Raw genomic sequence first — 20,194 nt, 5'->3', positions numbered from 1 at the left:
CCTTGGTTCTCGATCGACGTCCCTTTTAATAGCGGACCCAGAACCAAAATCTGCTTCAACTGTCGTGAAGCCATCGAGCTTCGTTCGTTCAGTCCTTGAGTGAAAGCTTGTACAGTCCAATCGTCTGTGACTGGTGGTAGATCCATTCGTTCCGTTTGAAAACGAGATATGAACTCTCTTAACAACTCGTTATCTTTTTGCTTTACCTTGAAAAGGTCCGACTTCCTGGTTTCAAACTTTATGACTCCGTCGTGTACTTTTACGAAAGAATCGGCAAGCATAGCAAAAGAATCGATAAAGTTAGGCGGTAATTTATGATACCATATCATTGCCCCCTTTGACAGAGTTTCCCTGAACTTCTTCAATAGTACGGATTCGATCTCGTTGTCTTCTAGATCTTTCCCTTTAATGGAACATGTATAAGAGGTGACATGTTCGTTGGGGTTGGTCATTCCATTATATTTAGGAATTTCGGGCATGCAAAACTTCTTGGGGATCGGTTTAGGAGCCGCGCTCGGGGAGAAAGGCTTTTGTATGAATTTTTTGGAATCTAGGCCCTTCAATACCGGTGGTGCCCCCAGGATCTGATCAATCCTGGAGTTATAAGTTTCTATTTTTTTGTCGTTTGCTTCAATCCTCTTTTCTCCTGACTCAATTCATTTTGTCAGTTCTTCTAACATCTTAATAATTTCGGGATTAGTCCCCGATTCTTGTTCATTTGATCTTACTATAGCTGGCCTCATTTCGTGGGTGATTTATCAGGATGGACCGGCTTGGCCCTGCTCGGTGCCTGGGTTTGGCTCTACAACTGAGCTATTGCTACTTGTTGAGCTTGCAACATTTCGAAAATCATACGCAGGCTGATCCCGTCATCTCCAATATTTTGGGCATTTTGAACTGCAGGTCGAGTTCCACCATGGATGCGGTTTTCGGGGTCGGAACATTGGTTCGCCTCAATGGCCACATGTGAATTAACGTCGATTGGATCTACGACCAGAGTTCCAATATGATCGACGAGTGGCCTTTCATCCCCGGTCGTCAGGTTGTTATTCTCATCTTGGAGGCCAGCTTCGTTGTCAATAGGTAGAGCCATTGATTGAGAGTTCGCCGTTTTTAACCTGAAATCAAAGATACTTCCATGAGCAAGTATAAAATGATGTGTTTTGCAGAGATTCGTACCAAATAACCACTATTATCCTCGGCCCCACGGTGGGCGCCAAACTGTTTACCCGAAAAACGGATAAAGTTGAATTTATACGTAGTTATAAGAATACATGATATAACTTGGTACAAATCGGAAAAATAAGTAGAAATATATCGAATATTGATTGTAAAAAAGGAATGAAATACAAACCAAATTAAGTAGAGAATGATTTATGAACAAGCAAGATGAATCAACGTCCAAAGCCCAAAATGAGGATAGTCTCTACTATATATCTGTGTAAATATTAATAATCTTTGAAATGTTAGAGTGTATTGATGTCTCAATGTTAAATCTATCATCCCTTACAGAAATGATAGCCACTCTTCATATAGTGGAGGAATCTTACTTTGGATATAATTAAAAAATACATAGTGGGGATCCCATGATAGATTAGTTAATTAGCTTTTTCTTAATTCCCGCCGAGATTCTCTCCCCTGGTGCGTGATGTGTGGCTATAATTCATGGTTTAGCACATTATTCGCCTTGTATTTTTACGCTTTAATGATAAAGTACACCTTATTTGTGTGTAATAGGGTTCATTTTATGTGTAGGTGAATTGGAGATGAAAGTAGAAGAAAAAGGAGACCTACAAGTCGAAAGCGTGCGCGGGAGCAGTGAATGAGAGAACCTGGCGACACCAGGCTTGAAGTTGGCGTTAGGCTAGCATTGCAAGGCAAAGGCAAGATGGCGACGCAGGGCAAAGGCCAAGTAGAACCAGGCGTTAGGCTGGCGACGCCAGGCCTGAAGCCAGGTTCATCAGGCGTTAGGCTAGCGACGCCAGGCCTGGGGCTAGGTCCAATCCGAGTTTTAAAGACTTAATTCGTTTCCGGGTTTGACTAGGACTTGTCCTACACGTTTAGGTCTTTCCCTACACATATAAATAGACCTAAAAACACCACTTGGAAGGACTTTTTCAACCGGAGGCAAGAATAGCTTGTGGAATCACCCGTTGGGAGTTAGAATCATCGATTTCTACATCTTTTCATCTTTACTCTGTACTTTAATTATGCAAAATATTTGGAATATTGTTACTATGAGTATGAGTAGCTAAATTTCTAATCTAGGGTTTTGATTGAACCTATTGAAAGATGATTTTCTTGTTACGTTAATATAAATTTGTCGTAGTATTTTCTCTATTTGTTCAACTATATTATTCATGAGGTTGATTTAAGGGCCCTCAATTAGCCGTGCCTATTTAGTATGTATTACTTGGGAGAGAGTACATATTTAGGTAGTTGTTTAATAACATCACTCCTAAACTTATATGAGGAATCAATACGGAAGTTTAAAGGTGGGATTAGGGATAACGAAACCTTGGTGCGATCTAAGTGACCTGTACTTAATGCCAGCTAGAGTAATTCGGGAGAATATGTCTAGTTAATTGTGGTAATTACTCGGGGGAGAGTTACGACAGTTAGAGTGCTCATGGTCGATAGAGAAGACTTAGGCAAATTTGTAGAAAACGTAGCGGCAAAGATTCTGACAATAGGGGAAATCACAACCTTAGACCATTCCAATTCTTGTTTACAACCCTTTTGCATTTTCATTACGTAATATTTAGTTAATAAAACCCAAATTGTTACTTAAATATTTCTGAAGATTGATTGCGTGAATTTGTGCGAGTCTAGTAGTTGTGTTTGATAGGTTAATTCTCGGTGAGATTCGACTCCGGACTTGTAAATCGGATTATATTTGCAACGACCGCTTAGTCCTTTTTATAAGGCATAGTTGGGCATGATCAAATTTTGGCACCATTGCCGGGGGATTACTGGTGTTATTAATTACAACTAAAATAAGTGCTAGAATTCTTAGTGTAGTCAATTTTCTCCATTCTAAACCAAATACATTGAAATTTTAACATTTGCAGTCTTGGGTGTTACAGGTACATGCCTAGGAACTCCTCAAGAACTGGTGAATAGCTCGAAGCGTTATCAGATCCTGAGAAAGTTTTCAAGGAAATAAATCGTGCAAACAAGAAAAGCAAACAACAACAAAACTCGACAGAACAAATCGAACCAAACATGGCTGACGGAATAGAAAATCCAATCAACAACAGAAACAATGAGAATGAACCAAACAATCGGGGTGTGGTGCCTCTTGTACCAGAAACAACATTATATGATTGGGCACAACCCACCACCGACAATCTGGCAACCGCAATTGCAGTCCCTCAGATACAAGCAGAATCATTCCAAATCACAAACAATATGCTACATTTGTTGCAGAACAAGGGACTGTTCTCAGGGTCAGACATTGAAGATCCTCAGCATCACCTGAAGAATTTCCTGTCAATATATTTAACGCAAAGTTAACCTAACGTGACACCAGACGTAATAAAGCTTTTGTTGTTCCCATTCTAGCTGACAGGAGAAGCTCACACTTGGCTTAATTCACTCCCCATAAATTCCATCACTACTTGGGAGGAATTAGTCAAGCAAAATTTGAACAAATTCTACCCACCAAATAAAACTGCCCAACAGATTGATGATATATTAAGCTACAGGCAGAGACCAACATAATCACTACAAGAAACATGGAAGAGGTTCAAGGGCATGCTGGTTAAGTGTCCACATCATGGTATTCCAGATCAGATATTGGGGCAGAGATTCTACATGGGACTGGCTGACAGCTAAAAGGCCAATGTTGATGCTTCAGCAGGTGGAGCATTTCTGAGTAAAATGTTCGCAGAATGCAAGATCTTACTTGATAAGATGGCACAAAACTCAGGATGGATAACAAGAGCCTCTACGATCACTCCGGTAGTTCACTCAGTGGCTTTGGACCCAAACAACTCCATAGCTGAGAATGTGGCCACTCTAATGACACAAATGAGTATCCTCACCAAAAAGATTGATGAATTAGGCCAGCAGTAGCAGGTTCACATAGTTGACAAAACTAATGGGGGCTTATGTACACCATGCATTAACCAACCATATGTTTGCTCGTGGAGTGCGGAAGGTGACAACCAGCAATATCAGGAAGATTTGAATTATTTAGCCAACTATGGGGGACAGAGGTAAAGTGGTCAGAATTGGGGTCAACATAATCAGCAATATAGACCAGCATAGCAACAGTACAATAACAATAACAATTCTAGAGTTATGCGACCACTGGGTCAAGTTACGCCTTACCAAAGGCAACAAGGCTACATCCAGCAAAATCAGTAGCTGACTTAGCAACAACCTCAACAACAATAGATTACGAGAGAAGATGATGGGTTTACTAAACTTGAGGGAATGCTTGACAACAACAACATAATGCTGCAACAATTGATTGGGTCCACGGGAAAAATGCAACAGAGGGTAGACTCGCATGAATCAACGATAAAGGGTATTGAGATTCAATTAGGACAGATTTCTATGGCCCTAAACAATCGTCCCCAAGGGACGTTACCTGCAGATACACAAGTCAATCCAAAAGAATAGTACCCGAAATAGCTTATGGCAGTGAGTCTATGAAATGGTAGAGACCTAGATTTGGAGCAAGAGATGGCTCGCAAAAGCTGTCCTACTGAAACACTTGTGTCAATACCCATTGAGATAGATGACTTAACAGGGTTAACAGAGGTAACGGTATAACATGCGCCCGCTAAAACAAGCAAAGAAAAAGAAGTCGCGAGGGAAACTGAGTCAGAGCAAGAGAAGGCAGTAGAAACAGTGCTAGAGCGGGTTCAAAATCAAATCACAGGAAAGAAGCGGCCTCCAGCACCCTTCCCCCAGAGATTGGCCAAATATAAAAAAGATGAGCAATATTAGAAATTCTTGGAGATGTTGAAGCAAATTCAGGTAAACATTCCATTGATTGACGCCTTAAAGGAAATGCATGGTTATGCAAAAATGATGAAGGACTTGATGTCTCGTAAGTTCGACTTTCAAGACTTAGCCACGGGTACACTGACTTAGACATGTAGTGATGTTGTGACAAGACCCATAGCTGAGAAGTTATCTGATCCAGGAAGTTTCACAATCCCATGCACAATAGGCAACTATGCGTTTTCTAAGGCACTTTGTGATTTGGGGGCAAGCATAAACTTGATGCCCTTGGCTATCTATAAAAGGTTAGGCATTGGAAGAGCTAGACCCACGTCTATGTTATTACAGCTGGCCGACTGGACAGTGAAGAGGCCCTCTGGTATCCTTGATGATGTATTAGTACAGGTGGGGAAGTTTATTTTCCCAGCAGATTTTGTCATTATAGACTGCCGGGTTGACGAGGAGATTTCCATAATTTTGAGAAGGCCATTCTTGGCCACTAGGAGAGCCCTAATTGTTTGTGAAACTGGGGAGCTAAAGATGAGACTGAACGATGAAGAGATAACGTTTAATGTGCAGAAATCTATGCGGCGACCCAGTGAGTTTGCTAACTGCTCCCTAATAGAAGTTGTGGATGTGATCTTGGAGGACGAAGATGAGACTCTGAACGCAAAGACCCTCTAGCAGCATGCCTCATGAAATTAGAAGAAATGGATGGTGAAAACTTGGCAGAGTGGGTTTTGGCCCTTTAAGGGCGAGGGTACTGGAAAAGAGAGCTCGAATTCGAGCCCTTACACTTAGAAGAAAGAAAAACACCTCCAGCTAAGCCATCAATTGAAGAGTCACCATAGTCGGAACTAAAACCGTTACCGTTTCACCTCAGGTATGCTTTCTTGGGACCTAAATCCACTTTACCTGTTATTATCTCATCCAGTTTGTTAGATGTGCAGGCAGAACAGCTTTTGCAGGTGTTAATGGAATGCAAGACTGCAATTGGCTGGACCATTGCAGATATTAAGGGGATCAGCCCGACATTTTGTATGCATAAGATTCTACTGGAAGATGGGCACAAACCTTCCAGAGAACATCAAAGAAGGCTAAACCATACCATGAAAGAAGTGGCAAAGAAAGAAGTGATCAAGTGGTTAGATGCGGGAATCATCTTCCCAATCTCTAACAGTAACTGGGTTAGCCCAGTTCAGTGTATGCAAAAGAAGGGTGGAATGACTGTAGTGCCCAATGAGAATAATGAGTTGACCTCGACTCGTACAGTTACGGGTTGGCGAATTTGTATGGATTATAGAAAACTGAACACAGCCACCCGGAAAGACCATTTTTCTTTACCACTCATTGACCAAATGTTGGATAGATTGACAGGAAGGTCTCACTTCTGCTTTTTGGATGGGTATTCGGGGTACAATCAGATTTCCATAGCCCCTGAGGATAGAGAGAAGACATCATTCACTTGTCCGTATGGCATCTTTGCCTTTCGGAGAATGCCGTTTGGCCTATGCAATGCACCGACCACCTTTCAGAGGTGTATGTTAGCCATTTTCACTGACATGGTTGAAGATATTATGGAAGTCTTTATGGATGATTTCTCTGTGGTGGGGGATTCGTTTGAAGACTGTTTGCACAATTTAAGAAGAGTGTTGAAAAGGTATGTGGAGACAAATTTAGTGCTGAACTGGGAGAAGTGCCATTTTATGGTACAAGAATGTATAGTGCTGGGGCATCGAGTGTCCAGTAAGGGTTATTGAGGTTGACCATGATAAGGTTGATGTGATTAAGAAGTTGCTACCGCCCACTTCAGTTAAGGCAGTAAGAAGTTTCCTTGGGCACGCCGGGTTCTGCAGGCGATTTATAAAGGATTTCTCTAAAATTGCTAACCCCTTATGTAAACTCCTTGAAAAGGATCATTCTTTTGTGTTTTCGGATGACTGCAGGTTAGCATTTGAGGAGCTGAAGAGGAGACTGGTGACTGCACCAATCATCGTTGCACCCAACTGGGAACAACCATTTGAGCTCATGTGTTATGCGAGTGACTATGCTATAGAAGCAGTCCTGGGGAAGCGGAAGGACAAACTGGTGCACCCAATTTACTATGCAAGCAGAACGCTAAGCAGTGTACAACTCAATTATACCGTGACTGTGAAAGAGATGTTGGTTGTGGTGTTTGCATCATCGTTGCACCCAACTGGGAGCAACCGTTTGAGCTCATATGTGATGCGAGTGACTATGCTATAGAAGCAGTCCTGGGGAAGCGGAAGGACAAACTGGTGCACCCAATTTACTATGCAAGCAGAACGCTAAGCAGTGCACAACTCAATTATACCGTGACTGAGAAATAGATGTTGGTTGTGGTGTTTGCATTCAACAAATTCAGGTCTTATTTGATTGGTTCAAAAGTGATTGTTTATAATGACCATGCAACACTTAGGTGCCTGATAGCAAAGAAGGAGTCAAAGCCACGCTTGATCCGTTGGATTCTTTTGCTACAAGAATTTGATTTGGAGATCTACGATAGAAAAGGGGCAGAGAACCAAGTGGCAGACCACCTTTCAAGGTTGGAGGAAGCTGAAAAGAAAGTCGAGGTAGAAGATATAACTGAGACATTCCCAGATGAACAATTGCTAGCATTGACATTGGAGGAAGCGCCATGGTATGCAGACATTGCAAACTACCTGGAAAGCGGTATTGTCCCCTATGATCTTTCCTCTGTTCAAAAGAAAAAGTTCTTTCGTGATTGTCACATGTTTTTTGGGATGAGCCTTACCTGTTCAAGATTTGTGTTGATAACATGATCTGGAGATATATCCCCGAGATAGACCAATCTTCTATTTTGCAGGCTTATCATGCATCACCATATAGTGGCCACTTCGGGGGAGTAAGGACCGCTACAAAAATGCTGGAATCAGGCTTCTACTGGCCAACAATGTTCAAAGATGCACACTTATGAGTGAAAGGTTGTGACAAATGCCAACGAACTGGGAATATTTCCCGTCGACATGAGATGCCTATGAACCCAATTCAAGAGGTAGAAGTGTTTGACGTGTGGGGAATCATTTTCATGGGGCCTTTCGTCAGCTCATATGGCAACAAATACATACTCGTAGCTATGGACTACGTGTCGAAATGGGTAGAGGCTACAACGCTTCCGACAAATGATGCTAAGGGGGTAATTGGCTTTTTGAGAAAGAACATATTCACCCGATTTGGCACTCCAAGGGCGATAATCAGTGACGGAGGCACTCGCTTCTGTAATTGAGCCTTCGCAAAGCTATTAGAAAAGTATGGTATACATCACAAAGTTGCCACCCCATACCATCCACAAACGAGTGGGCAAGTAGAAGTGTCGAACAGAGAGATAAAGAGTGTTTTGACAAAGACTGTGAATGCTACAAGATCGGATTAGGCAAGAAAGTTAGATGATGCACTCTGGGCCTATCGTACCGTTTTTAAAACTCCGATTGGTTTGTCGCCATATAAATTAGTATTTGGGAAGGCATGTCACCTACCAGTAGAGTTGGAGCATAGAGCTTTATGGGCACTACGGCAGTTGAATCTCGATATAGAAGCTGCGGGCACAAGTAGAGTCACAGAGTTGCACGAGCTTGATGAATTTCGTTACCATACTTTTGAGAGCACAAGATTATACAAGGAGAGAATGAAAATAATGCACGATAAAAATATTCTTGAGCAGAGTTCTAAACCCGGAGATAAGGTATTGCTATACAACTCAAGGTTGAGGTTATTCCCAGGTAAGTTAAAGTCAAGATGGTCAGGACCATTTAGTGTGGTAGAGATTCACCCCACCAGAGCCAAAGAGATTGCTGCATAAAATGACTCTCGCATGTTTAGAGTCAATGGGCATAGGTTATAACATTATTTGGGCATGGAAGATGCGAAAGTAGTGTTGGTGACTCATTTGCTCGAGCCACCAAGGTTAAGCGAGCCTTAGGTGTAATTATCTATGTCGTGCCGCGATGTTAAATCTGGCGCTCGTTGGGAGGCAACCCAATTCGTAGTTGATTTTTAGTGTAGTTAGAATTTTTCTTTTCGTTTTTAGGTACTAACAAGTTTGCAGGCGAGTTTGGGCAAGTCGAGTAGGGTTTCAACATCACCTGACGTACACCAGGCGCTGGGGCAGGCGACGACAGGATAAAGCTGGCCAAAGCTGGCGTTTGGGCTGGCGACGCCTGGATAACGCTAGATTCTGCTTGACCTTAGGCTGGCGACGCCTGGGTAAAGCCATGTAAGGCTAGCGGTTGGGCTGGCGATGCCTGGGTAATGCCAGGTACTGGGCCAGGCGACGCCGGGTAAGTTATTTCGGTCCAGTTTAAGTTATTTTAGTCGAACCTCCTCACATTACATGCCCTAAACACTAAACATAATACAAACAACCCTAACCTCACTTAAACCAAACACACATCAAGCTCTAAAAGAAAAATTCACAAGCACACATATCTTCTCATCAGCGTTGCTCTTAACCAAACACACTGCATCAATTGCCCTCACCCACAAACACTCAACAGCACATTGCCATAGTTGTCTCTCCCATCCCCATTGAAGTCAAGCTTAGTCTTGCTATTCTTTCACACTCATCAGAAATTCTCAGGCAGCTCCCTCCTCTCAAAAGCTTCAAAGGTATGATTTGATCTCTTTCCTTTGTAATTTAGAGTGGGGTACAGGTATACAATTACACACAAAAAATGGTGGTTGTCCTTCATTGTAGTATTGAGTTTGTGTGCCCCAACCCCATGAAACCCCATAGGAATGGTGCTGCAATTGTGAAAACATGTGGTAGTACGGAACCCCCAAACTGATTTGGGAGGATGAGGCAATTCCTCATTTCCATAAGAACTCCCATGGCACTAATACATGTTAAGTGTTTGATATAATGCCTCAATGGCATTCCTTGTCCCCATTGGATCCCGAGTCTCCGGGATTAATAGACTAGTGTTATGAAGTCGTACACCACGTTAAAATCTTAAGTGTGGGGTGGCTCGCGAGTATCCCATGTGTTGTTCTTTGATTCTAATATTAAGAAAATACGAGGTGAAGTCTGAGTAACCTCGGAAAGTAGGGCAAAATTATATGTGTAGTGTGTATTGCAGTTTTATCTGACTACTGCTTATTTGTGTAAGAACGAAGATGCCTCCCAGAAAAGACACAGGCAAATCCAAGGCTACTTCCACTACACCGGCTAAAGTAAAGGCGACCTCAGCACCTCCCCCAAAGAAGAGAAAAGGGGGAGAAGCTACCTCCAATCTAAGTGGAGTACAAGCTGTGGCAGTTATAACAGCCATGCATCAACAACCACAAGGCCAACGGGAGTTTGGTATCAACAACATACCACCGCATACTAAGGATTGGTACAAGCGTTGTAGGCCTAAACATGTACACCCGGAAGTAGTTATCTACGAACGCAGCTTGAAAGCAAAGTATCAGGCAATTTGGAGGGGCATTCGGGATATGGGGTTGAGCTATGTATTCAAGAACACAGAGGACATTAATCTCAACTTAGTCCGAGAATTCTATGTAGGGTTTGATCCGCAGAGTACTGAACAGCTGGTGCTGATTCATGGGCGATTGATAGATTTTTCAACCACGGCCATATGTAACTTTTTAGGTGCTCCGGATGTTCCTGTGGAGCCATTGGAACACTTCATTCGCCGGCTTACATACAGAGAATTGAGACACACGCTTTGTGGTGCCGACTCTACGCCAACATGGGTCCGGGATAAGATAACTAATTGGCATAAGAGGTTTCCCAAGAAGAAGATGAAGGCGGAGGCTCAAGTGTGGCTTAAACTGATAAATGCATGAATCCTAACGTGCAATCATGACACGCTCATTAGCCGTGAGAGGACCTGTGTACTCTATTTCCTCATGACGGGTCAAAGGTTAAATGTGGGTCATTTGATCAGCTACCAGATGTTTGTAGTCAGAACGAGTAAAAAGGTCGATCGAATGCCATTTGCCAATTTTCTAACTCAGTACTTAAGACACGAGGAGGTTGAGGAGGAGCCAGAGTTTGACCACACCATCAATCATCCCCTACGACAAACGGACATCACTAGTCTCCGGCTGAAAGAAGAGACTGCCATGACATCTTTGACAAATACCAAGCGCAATGCTCGGGATGATAGTTTTATAGCCCATCTCTATGGGATGATGGATTTGTAGCTAAGGATAGGAGGTCGCCCGGCCATATCTGAGGAGAGGACTGAATTGGAGCATCGGTACCCGCTCAATGCTCATGCCCAGTAGCTGGTTGGGTTAGGAGATGGATACAGACTCCCCGATGATGAGGATATCAACACACATGAGCAATCTGAGGCTAAGCCAGAGCAGTCAGATGGTGAGGGTGATGATGATGATGAGGAGGAGGACGACGAACATGATGGCGAGTGGAGAGCGTTAGAGGATGAAGACGCTGCTTGATTAGGGAGTTTCTTTACACCTTACTCATTTCTCGTATTTTGTCATTTTGTGCATGCACTGAGGACAATGCATGATCTAAGTGTGGGGTGGGGACTTGTACATGTTAATTTTAGTTATTTAGTGCTAGTTTTAGTATGTGTTTTAGTATTAGTTTAGTAATTGAATTGGCTATGTGTTTTAGTTATTTAGTGTTTGTTAAAAAAAAAATAGAAAATTTGAACTCTTCCCGACGATGGATCTCCTAGACAGTTTTCTTGAGGGAAGTAAGTCTAAAGAAAATACCAAAAAGATTTTTTTGTGTAGGTAGTGTAGTAATTCCCCCTTGATTTTTCTTTGGGCCGCGGTTCTTTTCCAGAGACTTTTAGTTGAACCGTGTGTAGTTAGTTTTAATTTTTAGGAGTAGGAACCACGAAGCTATGCATTTAATTGTAGCAATATCTCTTAGCTTGGTTATGCCTTGAGAATAGTTAATACTATGGTCGTGACGCTTAGGCTCGGTTTTTGACTCTAACATAAATACCTTAAATCGTAGATTTCTAATTTTGCTTAACTGCTTTGACTGGAGTGTCGCGATGAAACCAATCCTGAGTGAGTTATGTGCCATGTGTGTGTGAGTTTTGTATGTATTCTGTGCATTGCATTTGATGTCTAGAACTTGCCCTATGTGTGTGCAAAGCGAAATAGTAGTCTTGTTCAGTCTGAAAAGTGATATAGGCATTTCTTTGTTAAGCCCCATATATATATATATATATATATATATATATATATATATATATATATATATATATATATATATATATATATATTACCCACCTAAAAGTTATGTAACGCAGTTAATCCCTTTGAGCTTATAATCCTGTTTCTTTGACAACCACACTACAAGCCTTACCCAATTGTTTGAATTAACTATCTATTTGAACCTTTTCACCTCTAATGAGCACTTGAATTGTTATGAACTTTGTAAAAGTTAAAGTGTGGGGTGGTTGATTTGGTTTTTGAGTGGAACTAATGAAATAAGAAGAAAGGTGCACTGTTTTGAAAAAGTAAGAGCCGCTTGAATTGAAAAAAAAAAAGAAAGAAAAAAAATAGTTGTATTGCTGTGAAAAAGAATATTCTTTGATAAGTGGTGACTCTTAATGTAATTATGCTTAAAGAAGTATGGGGTAATATACATTAATGTGAAGGTAGAGTTTTGGTTTGGTATAAGTATGGGCTGTGCATTAAAGTATATGTATCAAAGTGCTTAAGGGAGGTGTAGTCACTCATATCCAAATATATCCTACCCGACCCGTAGCCTACATTACAACCAATGAAAGTCCTACCTGATCTTAGATTGAATGAACTCGATTAGTAGAGTATTACACTACGGGCAAGCCTATGGTGCATCATTTGTGGCATATGAATGTTAATTCCGAGAGCGAGTGAATTTTATCTATCTGGAGTTCCTATGTTCTTTAAATTCATTGTGTGTGGAACTAAGCTCTTTGATTGGGTGAGGGCACATGATTTATAAAGGAAAGGTAATGTTGTTGACTTCCATGTAGAGTAAGTAAGTGAATTGTGAATAAGATGTGGTATTTGTGAGTCGAGTCTTGAGGCGAGGATGTCACACCTTTATGCTTAAACTATTTTTAAAGATTCTTGGTATAATGAGTTAAGGGAATTGCTTAATAGGTTGTGCCTATGAGTGTAGTTTGATTGCTCCAGGACGAGCAGTGTTTAAGTGTGGGGTATTGATGCGTGGCTATAATTCATGGTTTAGCACATTATTCGCCTTGCATTTTTATGCTTTAATGATAAAGTACACCTTATTTGCGTGTAATAGGGTCCATTTTATGTGTAGGTGAATTGAAAATGAAAGTAGAAGAAAAATGAGACCTACAAGTCGAAAGCGTATGCGGGAGCAGTGAATGAGAGAATCTGGCGACGCTAGGCTTGAAGCTGGCGTTAGACTGGCATTGCAAGGCAAAGGCAAGCTGGCGACGCAGGGCAAAGGCCAAGCAGAACCAGGCGTTAGGCTGGCGACGCCAGGCCTGAAGCCAGGTTCATCAGGCGTTAGGCTAGCAACGCCAGGCCTGAGGCTAGGTCCAATCCGAGTTTTGAAGACTTAATTCATTTCCGGGTTTGACTAGGACTTGGACTACATGTTTAGGTCTTTTCCTACACATATAAATAGACCTAAAAACACTACTTGGAAGGACTTTTGCAACCGGAGGCAAGAATAGCTTGTGGAATTACCCGTTGGGAGTTAAAATCATCGATTTCTATATCTTTTCATCTTTACTCTGTACTTTAATTATGCAAAATATTTGGGATATTGTTACTATGAGTATGAGTAGCTAAATTCCTAATCTAGGGTTTTGATGAAACCTATTGAAGGATGATTTTCTTGTTACGTTAATATAAATTTGTCGTAGTATTTTCTCTATTTGTTCAACTATATTATTCATGAGGTTGATTGAAGGCCCCTCAATTAGATGTGCCTATTTAGTATGTATTACTAGGGAGAGAGTGCATATTTAGGTAGTTGTTGAATAACATCACTCCTAAACGTATATGAGGGATCAATACAGAGGTTTAAAGGTGGGATTAGGGATAACGAAACCTTGGTGCGATCTGAGTGAGCTGTACTTAATGCCAACTAGCGTAATTCAGGAGAATATGTCTAGTAAATTATGGTAATTACTCGGGAGAGAGTTACGACAGTTAGAGTGCTCATGGTCGATAGAGAAGACTTAGGCAAATTTGTAGAAAACGTAGCGGAAAAGATTCCGACAATAGGGAAAATCACAACCTTAGATCATTCCAATTCTTGTTTATAACCCGTTCATAGTTAGTTATTAATTATTGCATTTTCATTACGTAATATTTAGTTAATAAAAACCCAAATAGTTACTTAAATATTTCTGAAGATTGATTGCGTGAATTTGTGCGAGTCTAGTAGCTGTGTTTGATAGGTTAATTCTCTGTGGGATTCGACTCCGGACTTGTAAACCGGATTATATTTGCAACGACCACTTAGTCCTTTTTAAAAGGCATAGTTGGGCGTGATCGGTGCGGTTACAACGTCTCTTTGTTTCTTAGCTCGATCTTGGTCGGTTTTGGTATTGGTCGATTTCTGAATCTCGAGCTCAGTATTGACTCGAGCTCGATATTGACTTTGAGCTCGGTATTGATCGGTCCCTGAATCTTGAGCTCGATAACCTGGCTTCAGATCTCATCTCGATATTATGATGACGACCCTCGCTACATCATCTACCAATCTCGACCTAAATACAAGAAGGGCAAAATCGATTTTGACCGTATACAACAGCATTATTTTATGATAAATTATATGTTAGCTTGAATACTTTGAGTTATACTCAGTATTTTGCATGTGTTCATGTTTATTGCAATATACATGGTTTCACAATTAGTAAAATGGACCGCGCAATATATAGGAGCAAATGGCATTCTGTGTAAGATGAAGGACATATGTAAGCTTCATTTTGGACCGCGTGATATCGATATTATTATTTGTACAGATCTTCCTTTATTGCCATGCTACCACCTAATGTTTGTTAGAGGGATTGTGCTTACGACTTATTGGTGGTGTGAATAAACAGTAATGGTAGAAAATTCACTAATTGACCAAAGCCAAACAAAAGATTTGAAGAAAAGATTCAATTTTTTTTTTTCAAAATTGACTTGCCACTAGATTATAAAATGTGTGGTCCTGACTCCTGCAATAGGAAATGGTAATCTTTTCCATAGAAACTTCATAAAACAAAATAAAAAAGAACTATAGTTGATATTGTCAAAATTAAAGAATAAAATGAAAAGATACACCTAGAAGGATAGTGCATGTGACCTCTTACACTTTAAGGATTAGTTCGGTCGATAAAACAAGTTATCCCATAATATTTCGAGATTAGTTATTCCGGGATTAATTATTTCATTCTTTTGTGGGAATAAAAAACGTTATAATCCCGAAATAATTAATCCAGAATTAGTTATACCGCAATTTGTTTCAACCACACGTGAAATAAATTTATCACAAATTTAATTTCGGGATTAATTATTCTTTACCACTAGTATCAAATAAGCCCTAATTGTTTTTAAAAACAAAATCAAATGGTAGGATCCACCGTCCACTCAATCCAGCCTTTGCTCATTTCAAAGGGTCACTTTCCTTACAATGTCCAAAGATTTGTTAAATCAACAAAAAGTCAAGAAAATCAACGTAGGAAATCCTTGAGATTCTGATTGATATCTGCATTCGTATCTCTCTTTCCCTTCTGTCAAATATTTGCGTATCTTCTTGAAATTAACACCATATCATCATGTCATTCCCTTCATATAATAACCTCACAAACACCAAACCACATAAACACCAAAATTCTTTACATACTACACAATTCACAAACTTAATATCATCATATTAGAAATGGCTCAAGTTGCAACAATGGATCATCAGTTTCATGTTCTAGCTGTTGATGATAGTATTATTGATAGAAAACTCATTGAAAGGCTCCTCAAGACTTCTTCTTACCAAGGTACTTTGATTTTTCCTCCTCATTTTCCCAAACAATAAAAAATATTATGTTGACTGTTGGAACTTGGTTTCTAATTTTTCCTTTTTCGATTTGTATAGTTACTGTTGTGGATTCTGGGAGCAAGGCTCTAGAGTATCTTGGATTGTCAAGTGATGAGAATGAAGGAGTAGAAATTGACCATTCTCATGTAAGAGAAGTTGGAATCAATTTGATTATAACAGATTATAGCATGCCTGGAATGACTGGTTATGACCTCTTGAGAAAGATTAAGGTATGTATATTGTGACAAAAAATTAATAATTACCTTATTGAATTTTCATTATACAATTTTTTTTAATTGTTGACTGATAGGAATTTTGTCAAATTTACAGGGATCATCATCTTTGAAAGACATTCCAGTAATAATTATGTCTTCAGAAAATGTTCCTTCAAGAATTAATAGATGTTTGGAAGAAGGAGCTGAAGAATTTTTCCTAAAGCCACTCCAACAATCAGATGTGAATAGAATTAAGCCCCATTTAATGAGGGAGAAAAGACAGAAAGTAACTCCAAATAGTCTCAAAAGAAAGGCCATGGTAGAATGCATATCTCCTGAGAAAACAAGAAAATACAACAATTTGTGTGGCATCTTTTGGCAGAACATTTGTGAGTAAAGAGATGTCAAATTCTTTGAGTTAATTTAAGCAACAAGGAGTTTTCTCTTTAATTGAAACAGGAAGGTTTCAAGTGGAAGAAAAATCTAAGAGAAAAAAAGGCCATGGTTCAAAAGGAAAGAGGGAAAATTTGGGCATTTCGTACCAAGAAAATGAATGTAAGACATGTCTCGGAACATATTTGTCACAACTCAAAAGAGGTTTTTGATGTCCTTAAAAGTCACCCTTGATGTCCATCCAATTTGAAACAATTGTTTTTTCCAGAAACATACTTGTAAATGTTTAAGATGATTAAAACTTCATTATGCAATTCTGGATTAGATGGCAAGGGAACTGGATTAGCTCTTTGTGTTGAGAGACATGATCCAAGTGATTTTGTAATTAAACTAGATTTACAGTGAAGCTATTGTAATTAATCAGATCTGATTTGGGTCTCTACATAATTCTTATTTCCTTTTTGCTTGAGAAATCAAAATGTGTCATTTTCTCTTTTCTTGGAAAAAGATGTAGCAATGAAATTCATTAGCTGTACAATCGAAAATAACTTCAGCTTACTAAAACAACCTGATTACCTTTTCATGTTTTCAAATTATATTTTCAGTTTACCTGTTGTAGATCCAATTTTTTTTTTTTTTTTTTTTTTTGCAATTTCAATGACTTATTTCATTTGGTAATAGAGAAAAACTATTCCATCTCTCTTAAATTGCACGCTAGAATAACAAAAAAAAAAGTTTTAAAAATACATATGATTTTAGTTTTTGTGTAACTAATTGTAAGTCGAATGATTATTCGAGAAATTAATTCTTTGAAATCATTTTTTTCATCAAAGCTCTCCATGTGAAACAACAAAATCCTCCAGCGCAGAATAACCGCATATTGGAATTGGAGTCATAAAAGTAGCAATTTGGTTACCCAAAAAATACCAACGAATTCCAAAGTCAACTAAAAAAAGAAAGAGAGGAACCTTTAACTCCAGATAAACAATGAAGCGAAGGTGAAAATATTTTATTCAGAGGGGACTAGAAAATAATCATAACCAAACAGTCAACGATAGAACAGCTTTAACCAAACAGAAGCAGAGCCCACGTAAAGACATGTTCAGTGATGCATTGCTCGAAAACAATCGCAGATAATTGTTGGAAACAAAGATTCAATAAGCATGGTCTGTCAGGGACACGATCTTTACCTTATGGGATGACAGTGGGTATGTTGTTGTGGTAAAAAAACAAGCAAACCTTCATTTTCCTGTTGATTAATTTGCTGGAGTAGTTGGTTCTAAGGTAGAAGTAAAAACAAACATCTTTTTACTTATAAGTTGGACACCATTTGAGAAAAATTACAAATTAAACGACCATAACGAAAAAGGATTACTTATTGGAAGAGCATGATCTTCTTCACTAAAATCAATTCGTTGGAGTTCAATGTTTGAATATAAACATTATATTATTCTTATCGACAATTGTTAGTTGTTACTTCAATAATCACGTAAATCAACCACCAGTAATATGTCATCTCTAAATTGTATGGGTCAAAATCTGCCTCAATGGGATTTAGCACGTAGTGGTATTATGAAAAGTGGTGTGGCCGAGGTCGACTAGTAGATAGCGGGGCTCGTAGTCGGGCGGTCAATAACGGCCAAGGTCAAGTATCAAGGACGATACTAACGGCTAGTTTTTGTAATAAGATATTTAAGGGAATATTCCATTGAATATTCTATGTATTGGTATTTTTAGGGTTGGACGAGGATATGTCCCATATAAATAGAAGGCCAAATACTTATACGGCCCCTTAAACTTGGCTCCAGTTTCCATTTTAATACCTCAATTTAAGCCAATACCGATTAAATACTCCAACTCCAATAATAGTATGTCTATTAAACACCTCATATAATATGCTTAAGTAAGTCCAGCCGCGTGAACTGCAATGACATGGCAAACTGCACGAAGCCCAAAATACCACATGGCTTTTGAATTTAAAAAAGACCTTAGAGAAAATAAAAAACTAAAACAAAACAAAAGGAAAAAAACAAGAAAACTAAATAACTTCCACAAACCCATTATAACCCGGTCTCCGGCCATAACATTCAATACTCCATCAACATTATCTTCCAAGAAAGCTAGATATGTAACTTCTTCCTCTTGCCAGACCCACCTTAATCTTCCCTTCTCCTGACACACACAACTATCAGATTCTCCTATTAGTACAATCAATAACTATTTTTCAATCTAACCATAAACAGATAACAGAAAAATGAGGAATAAATTAAAAATTGGTAAGCAAAAATGTTATTATCTTCAATAAAGTAGTTCTGAGCCCTATTATCTTCAATAAAGAAGTTCTGAGCCAGATCTTACGGAGAAGGCCACAAGGATTATGAAAAAGAAGGGATGATAATTGTGAAAATTAAAGAAAATGGCAGTTAAATTTTTAGAACTCGCCGACATTTTCATTACCGACGAACACTGATTTGGTTGCTGATGTTATGTTCATGTAATCCCTGGGCAGTTTTTTTCTAGTATATTTATCATTTTTTTATTCGATTAAAAAAATTATAATTGATTAGTGGATAATTTAATGAGTAAGGGTGGTAGCAGTGATGGTAGGGAGAGAACACGGTGAATGAAAAGACTGAGTTGTGGCGCAGAGATGAGGAGCAGGGGGGAAGAGAAAGCTGGGTTGGTGGCGGCAAGATGAGGAAAGAGAGAGAAAGAGAAGATGTGATTTTTTTGTTGTTGGAAAAATAGGAAAAATTTAATTTGAGACCAATTTACGCGCGCGTGTGAGAGGTGAAGAACACGGGTTTTGCCACATTAGGGGTTGTGTTTAATAGACATACTATTATTGGAGTTGGAGTGTTCAATCGGTATTGACTTAAATTGAGGTATTAAAATAAAAACTGGAGCCAAGTTTAAGAGGCCGTATAAGTATTTGGCCTAAATAGAAAGAGAGATAAGAGGGAAGGGGCATGTAACATTTTTCTGATAAGAACACTTTTTGAGAAGAAGACTAGAAAAGATACAAACATTACCTTTCTAATAAGATTCTATCATCCATTATTCTATATTTTTTCATCAGATCCGAGAATAATTTCGATATTCTAAGATTTGTCTGTCACTCATCACTGTCAAAAAGAAGAATCATCCACCTCATTCAATATTGAGTGAATCATTCCCCTTATTTACGTTAATGCCATTTATTCTTATTTGTTTCTTGATATTTCCATCATTAATCCCCATGAACTATTAAATGCACACTATATTTAATCCCTCACCTACATTATCCTGCGTTATTGGTGTTAACTAGTTGTAAAATCCAGGAATATTATTGTTAATTAGGTTTAATCCTTCATCACATAAAATTAATTAGTTTAACCGAAGATTTACACTCTTTGGTCAAACAATTTGATGCCGTCTGTGGGGATTTCCTAGTTAAATTTTTAGTTTTCTCTAGATATATAACTAGCACAGTTTACAAAAAAAAAATCCTTTTTCCTCGTACACACAGATCTGACATGGCAGGTAATGGAGAAGAAAGAATGAAGACAGTGGTCGATCTCACCACCAACCTCTTGAACACCATCAATGAGGTTTTTGAAACAGAAGG

The 20,194-nt window shown here is 39.2% G+C and overlaps 3 protein-coding genes across 3 annotated transcripts in view; all 3 read left to right on the top strand.

Annotated features, from left to right (window-relative positions):
• Window positions 1-4,692: 4,692 nt before the first annotated feature.
• LOC138904926 (uncharacterized) lies at window positions 4,693-5,640 on the top strand. The gene is made up of 3 exons (XM_070193421.1): window positions 4,693-4,770; window positions 4,990-5,062; window positions 5,186-5,640. Exons 1-3 carry the CDS (start codon window positions 4,693-4,695, stop codon window positions 5,638-5,640), a joined length of 606 nt encoding a protein of 201 aa, XP_070049522.1.
• A 4,982-nt stretch (window positions 5,641-10,622) lies between these two features.
• The window catches only part of LOC104107045 (cold-regulated 413 inner membrane protein 1, chloroplastic-like), a 78,978-nt gene continuing 69,406 nt past the window's right edge, over window positions 10,623-20,194 (top strand). The window contains exon 1 of the mRNA XM_070195443.1: window positions 10,623-10,636. The gene's annotated coding sequence lies outside the window, so the exon portion shown is untranslated. The remainder of the gene's footprint in view (window positions 10,637-20,194) is intronic.
• LOC104113928 (two-component response regulator ORR3-like) lies at window positions 15,690-16,901 on the top strand. The gene is made up of 3 exons (XM_009624248.4): window positions 15,690-15,938; window positions 16,037-16,209; window positions 16,310-16,901. The coding sequence occupies exons 1-3, from the start codon at window positions 15,830-15,832 to the stop codon at window positions 16,589-16,591; spliced, it is 564 nt and encodes a 187-aa protein (XP_009622543.1). The 5' UTR covers window positions 15,690-15,829; the 3' UTR covers window positions 16,592-16,901.

Source organism: Nicotiana tomentosiformis, chromosome 2 (assembly GCF_000390325.3).
Source record: "Nicotiana tomentosiformis chromosome 2, ASM39032v3, whole genome shotgun sequence".
NCBI classification, from domain to species: Eukaryota; Viridiplantae; Streptophyta; class Magnoliopsida; order Solanales; family Solanaceae; genus Nicotiana; species Nicotiana tomentosiformis.
This window is presented reverse-complemented; position numbering and strand designations above follow the sequence as displayed.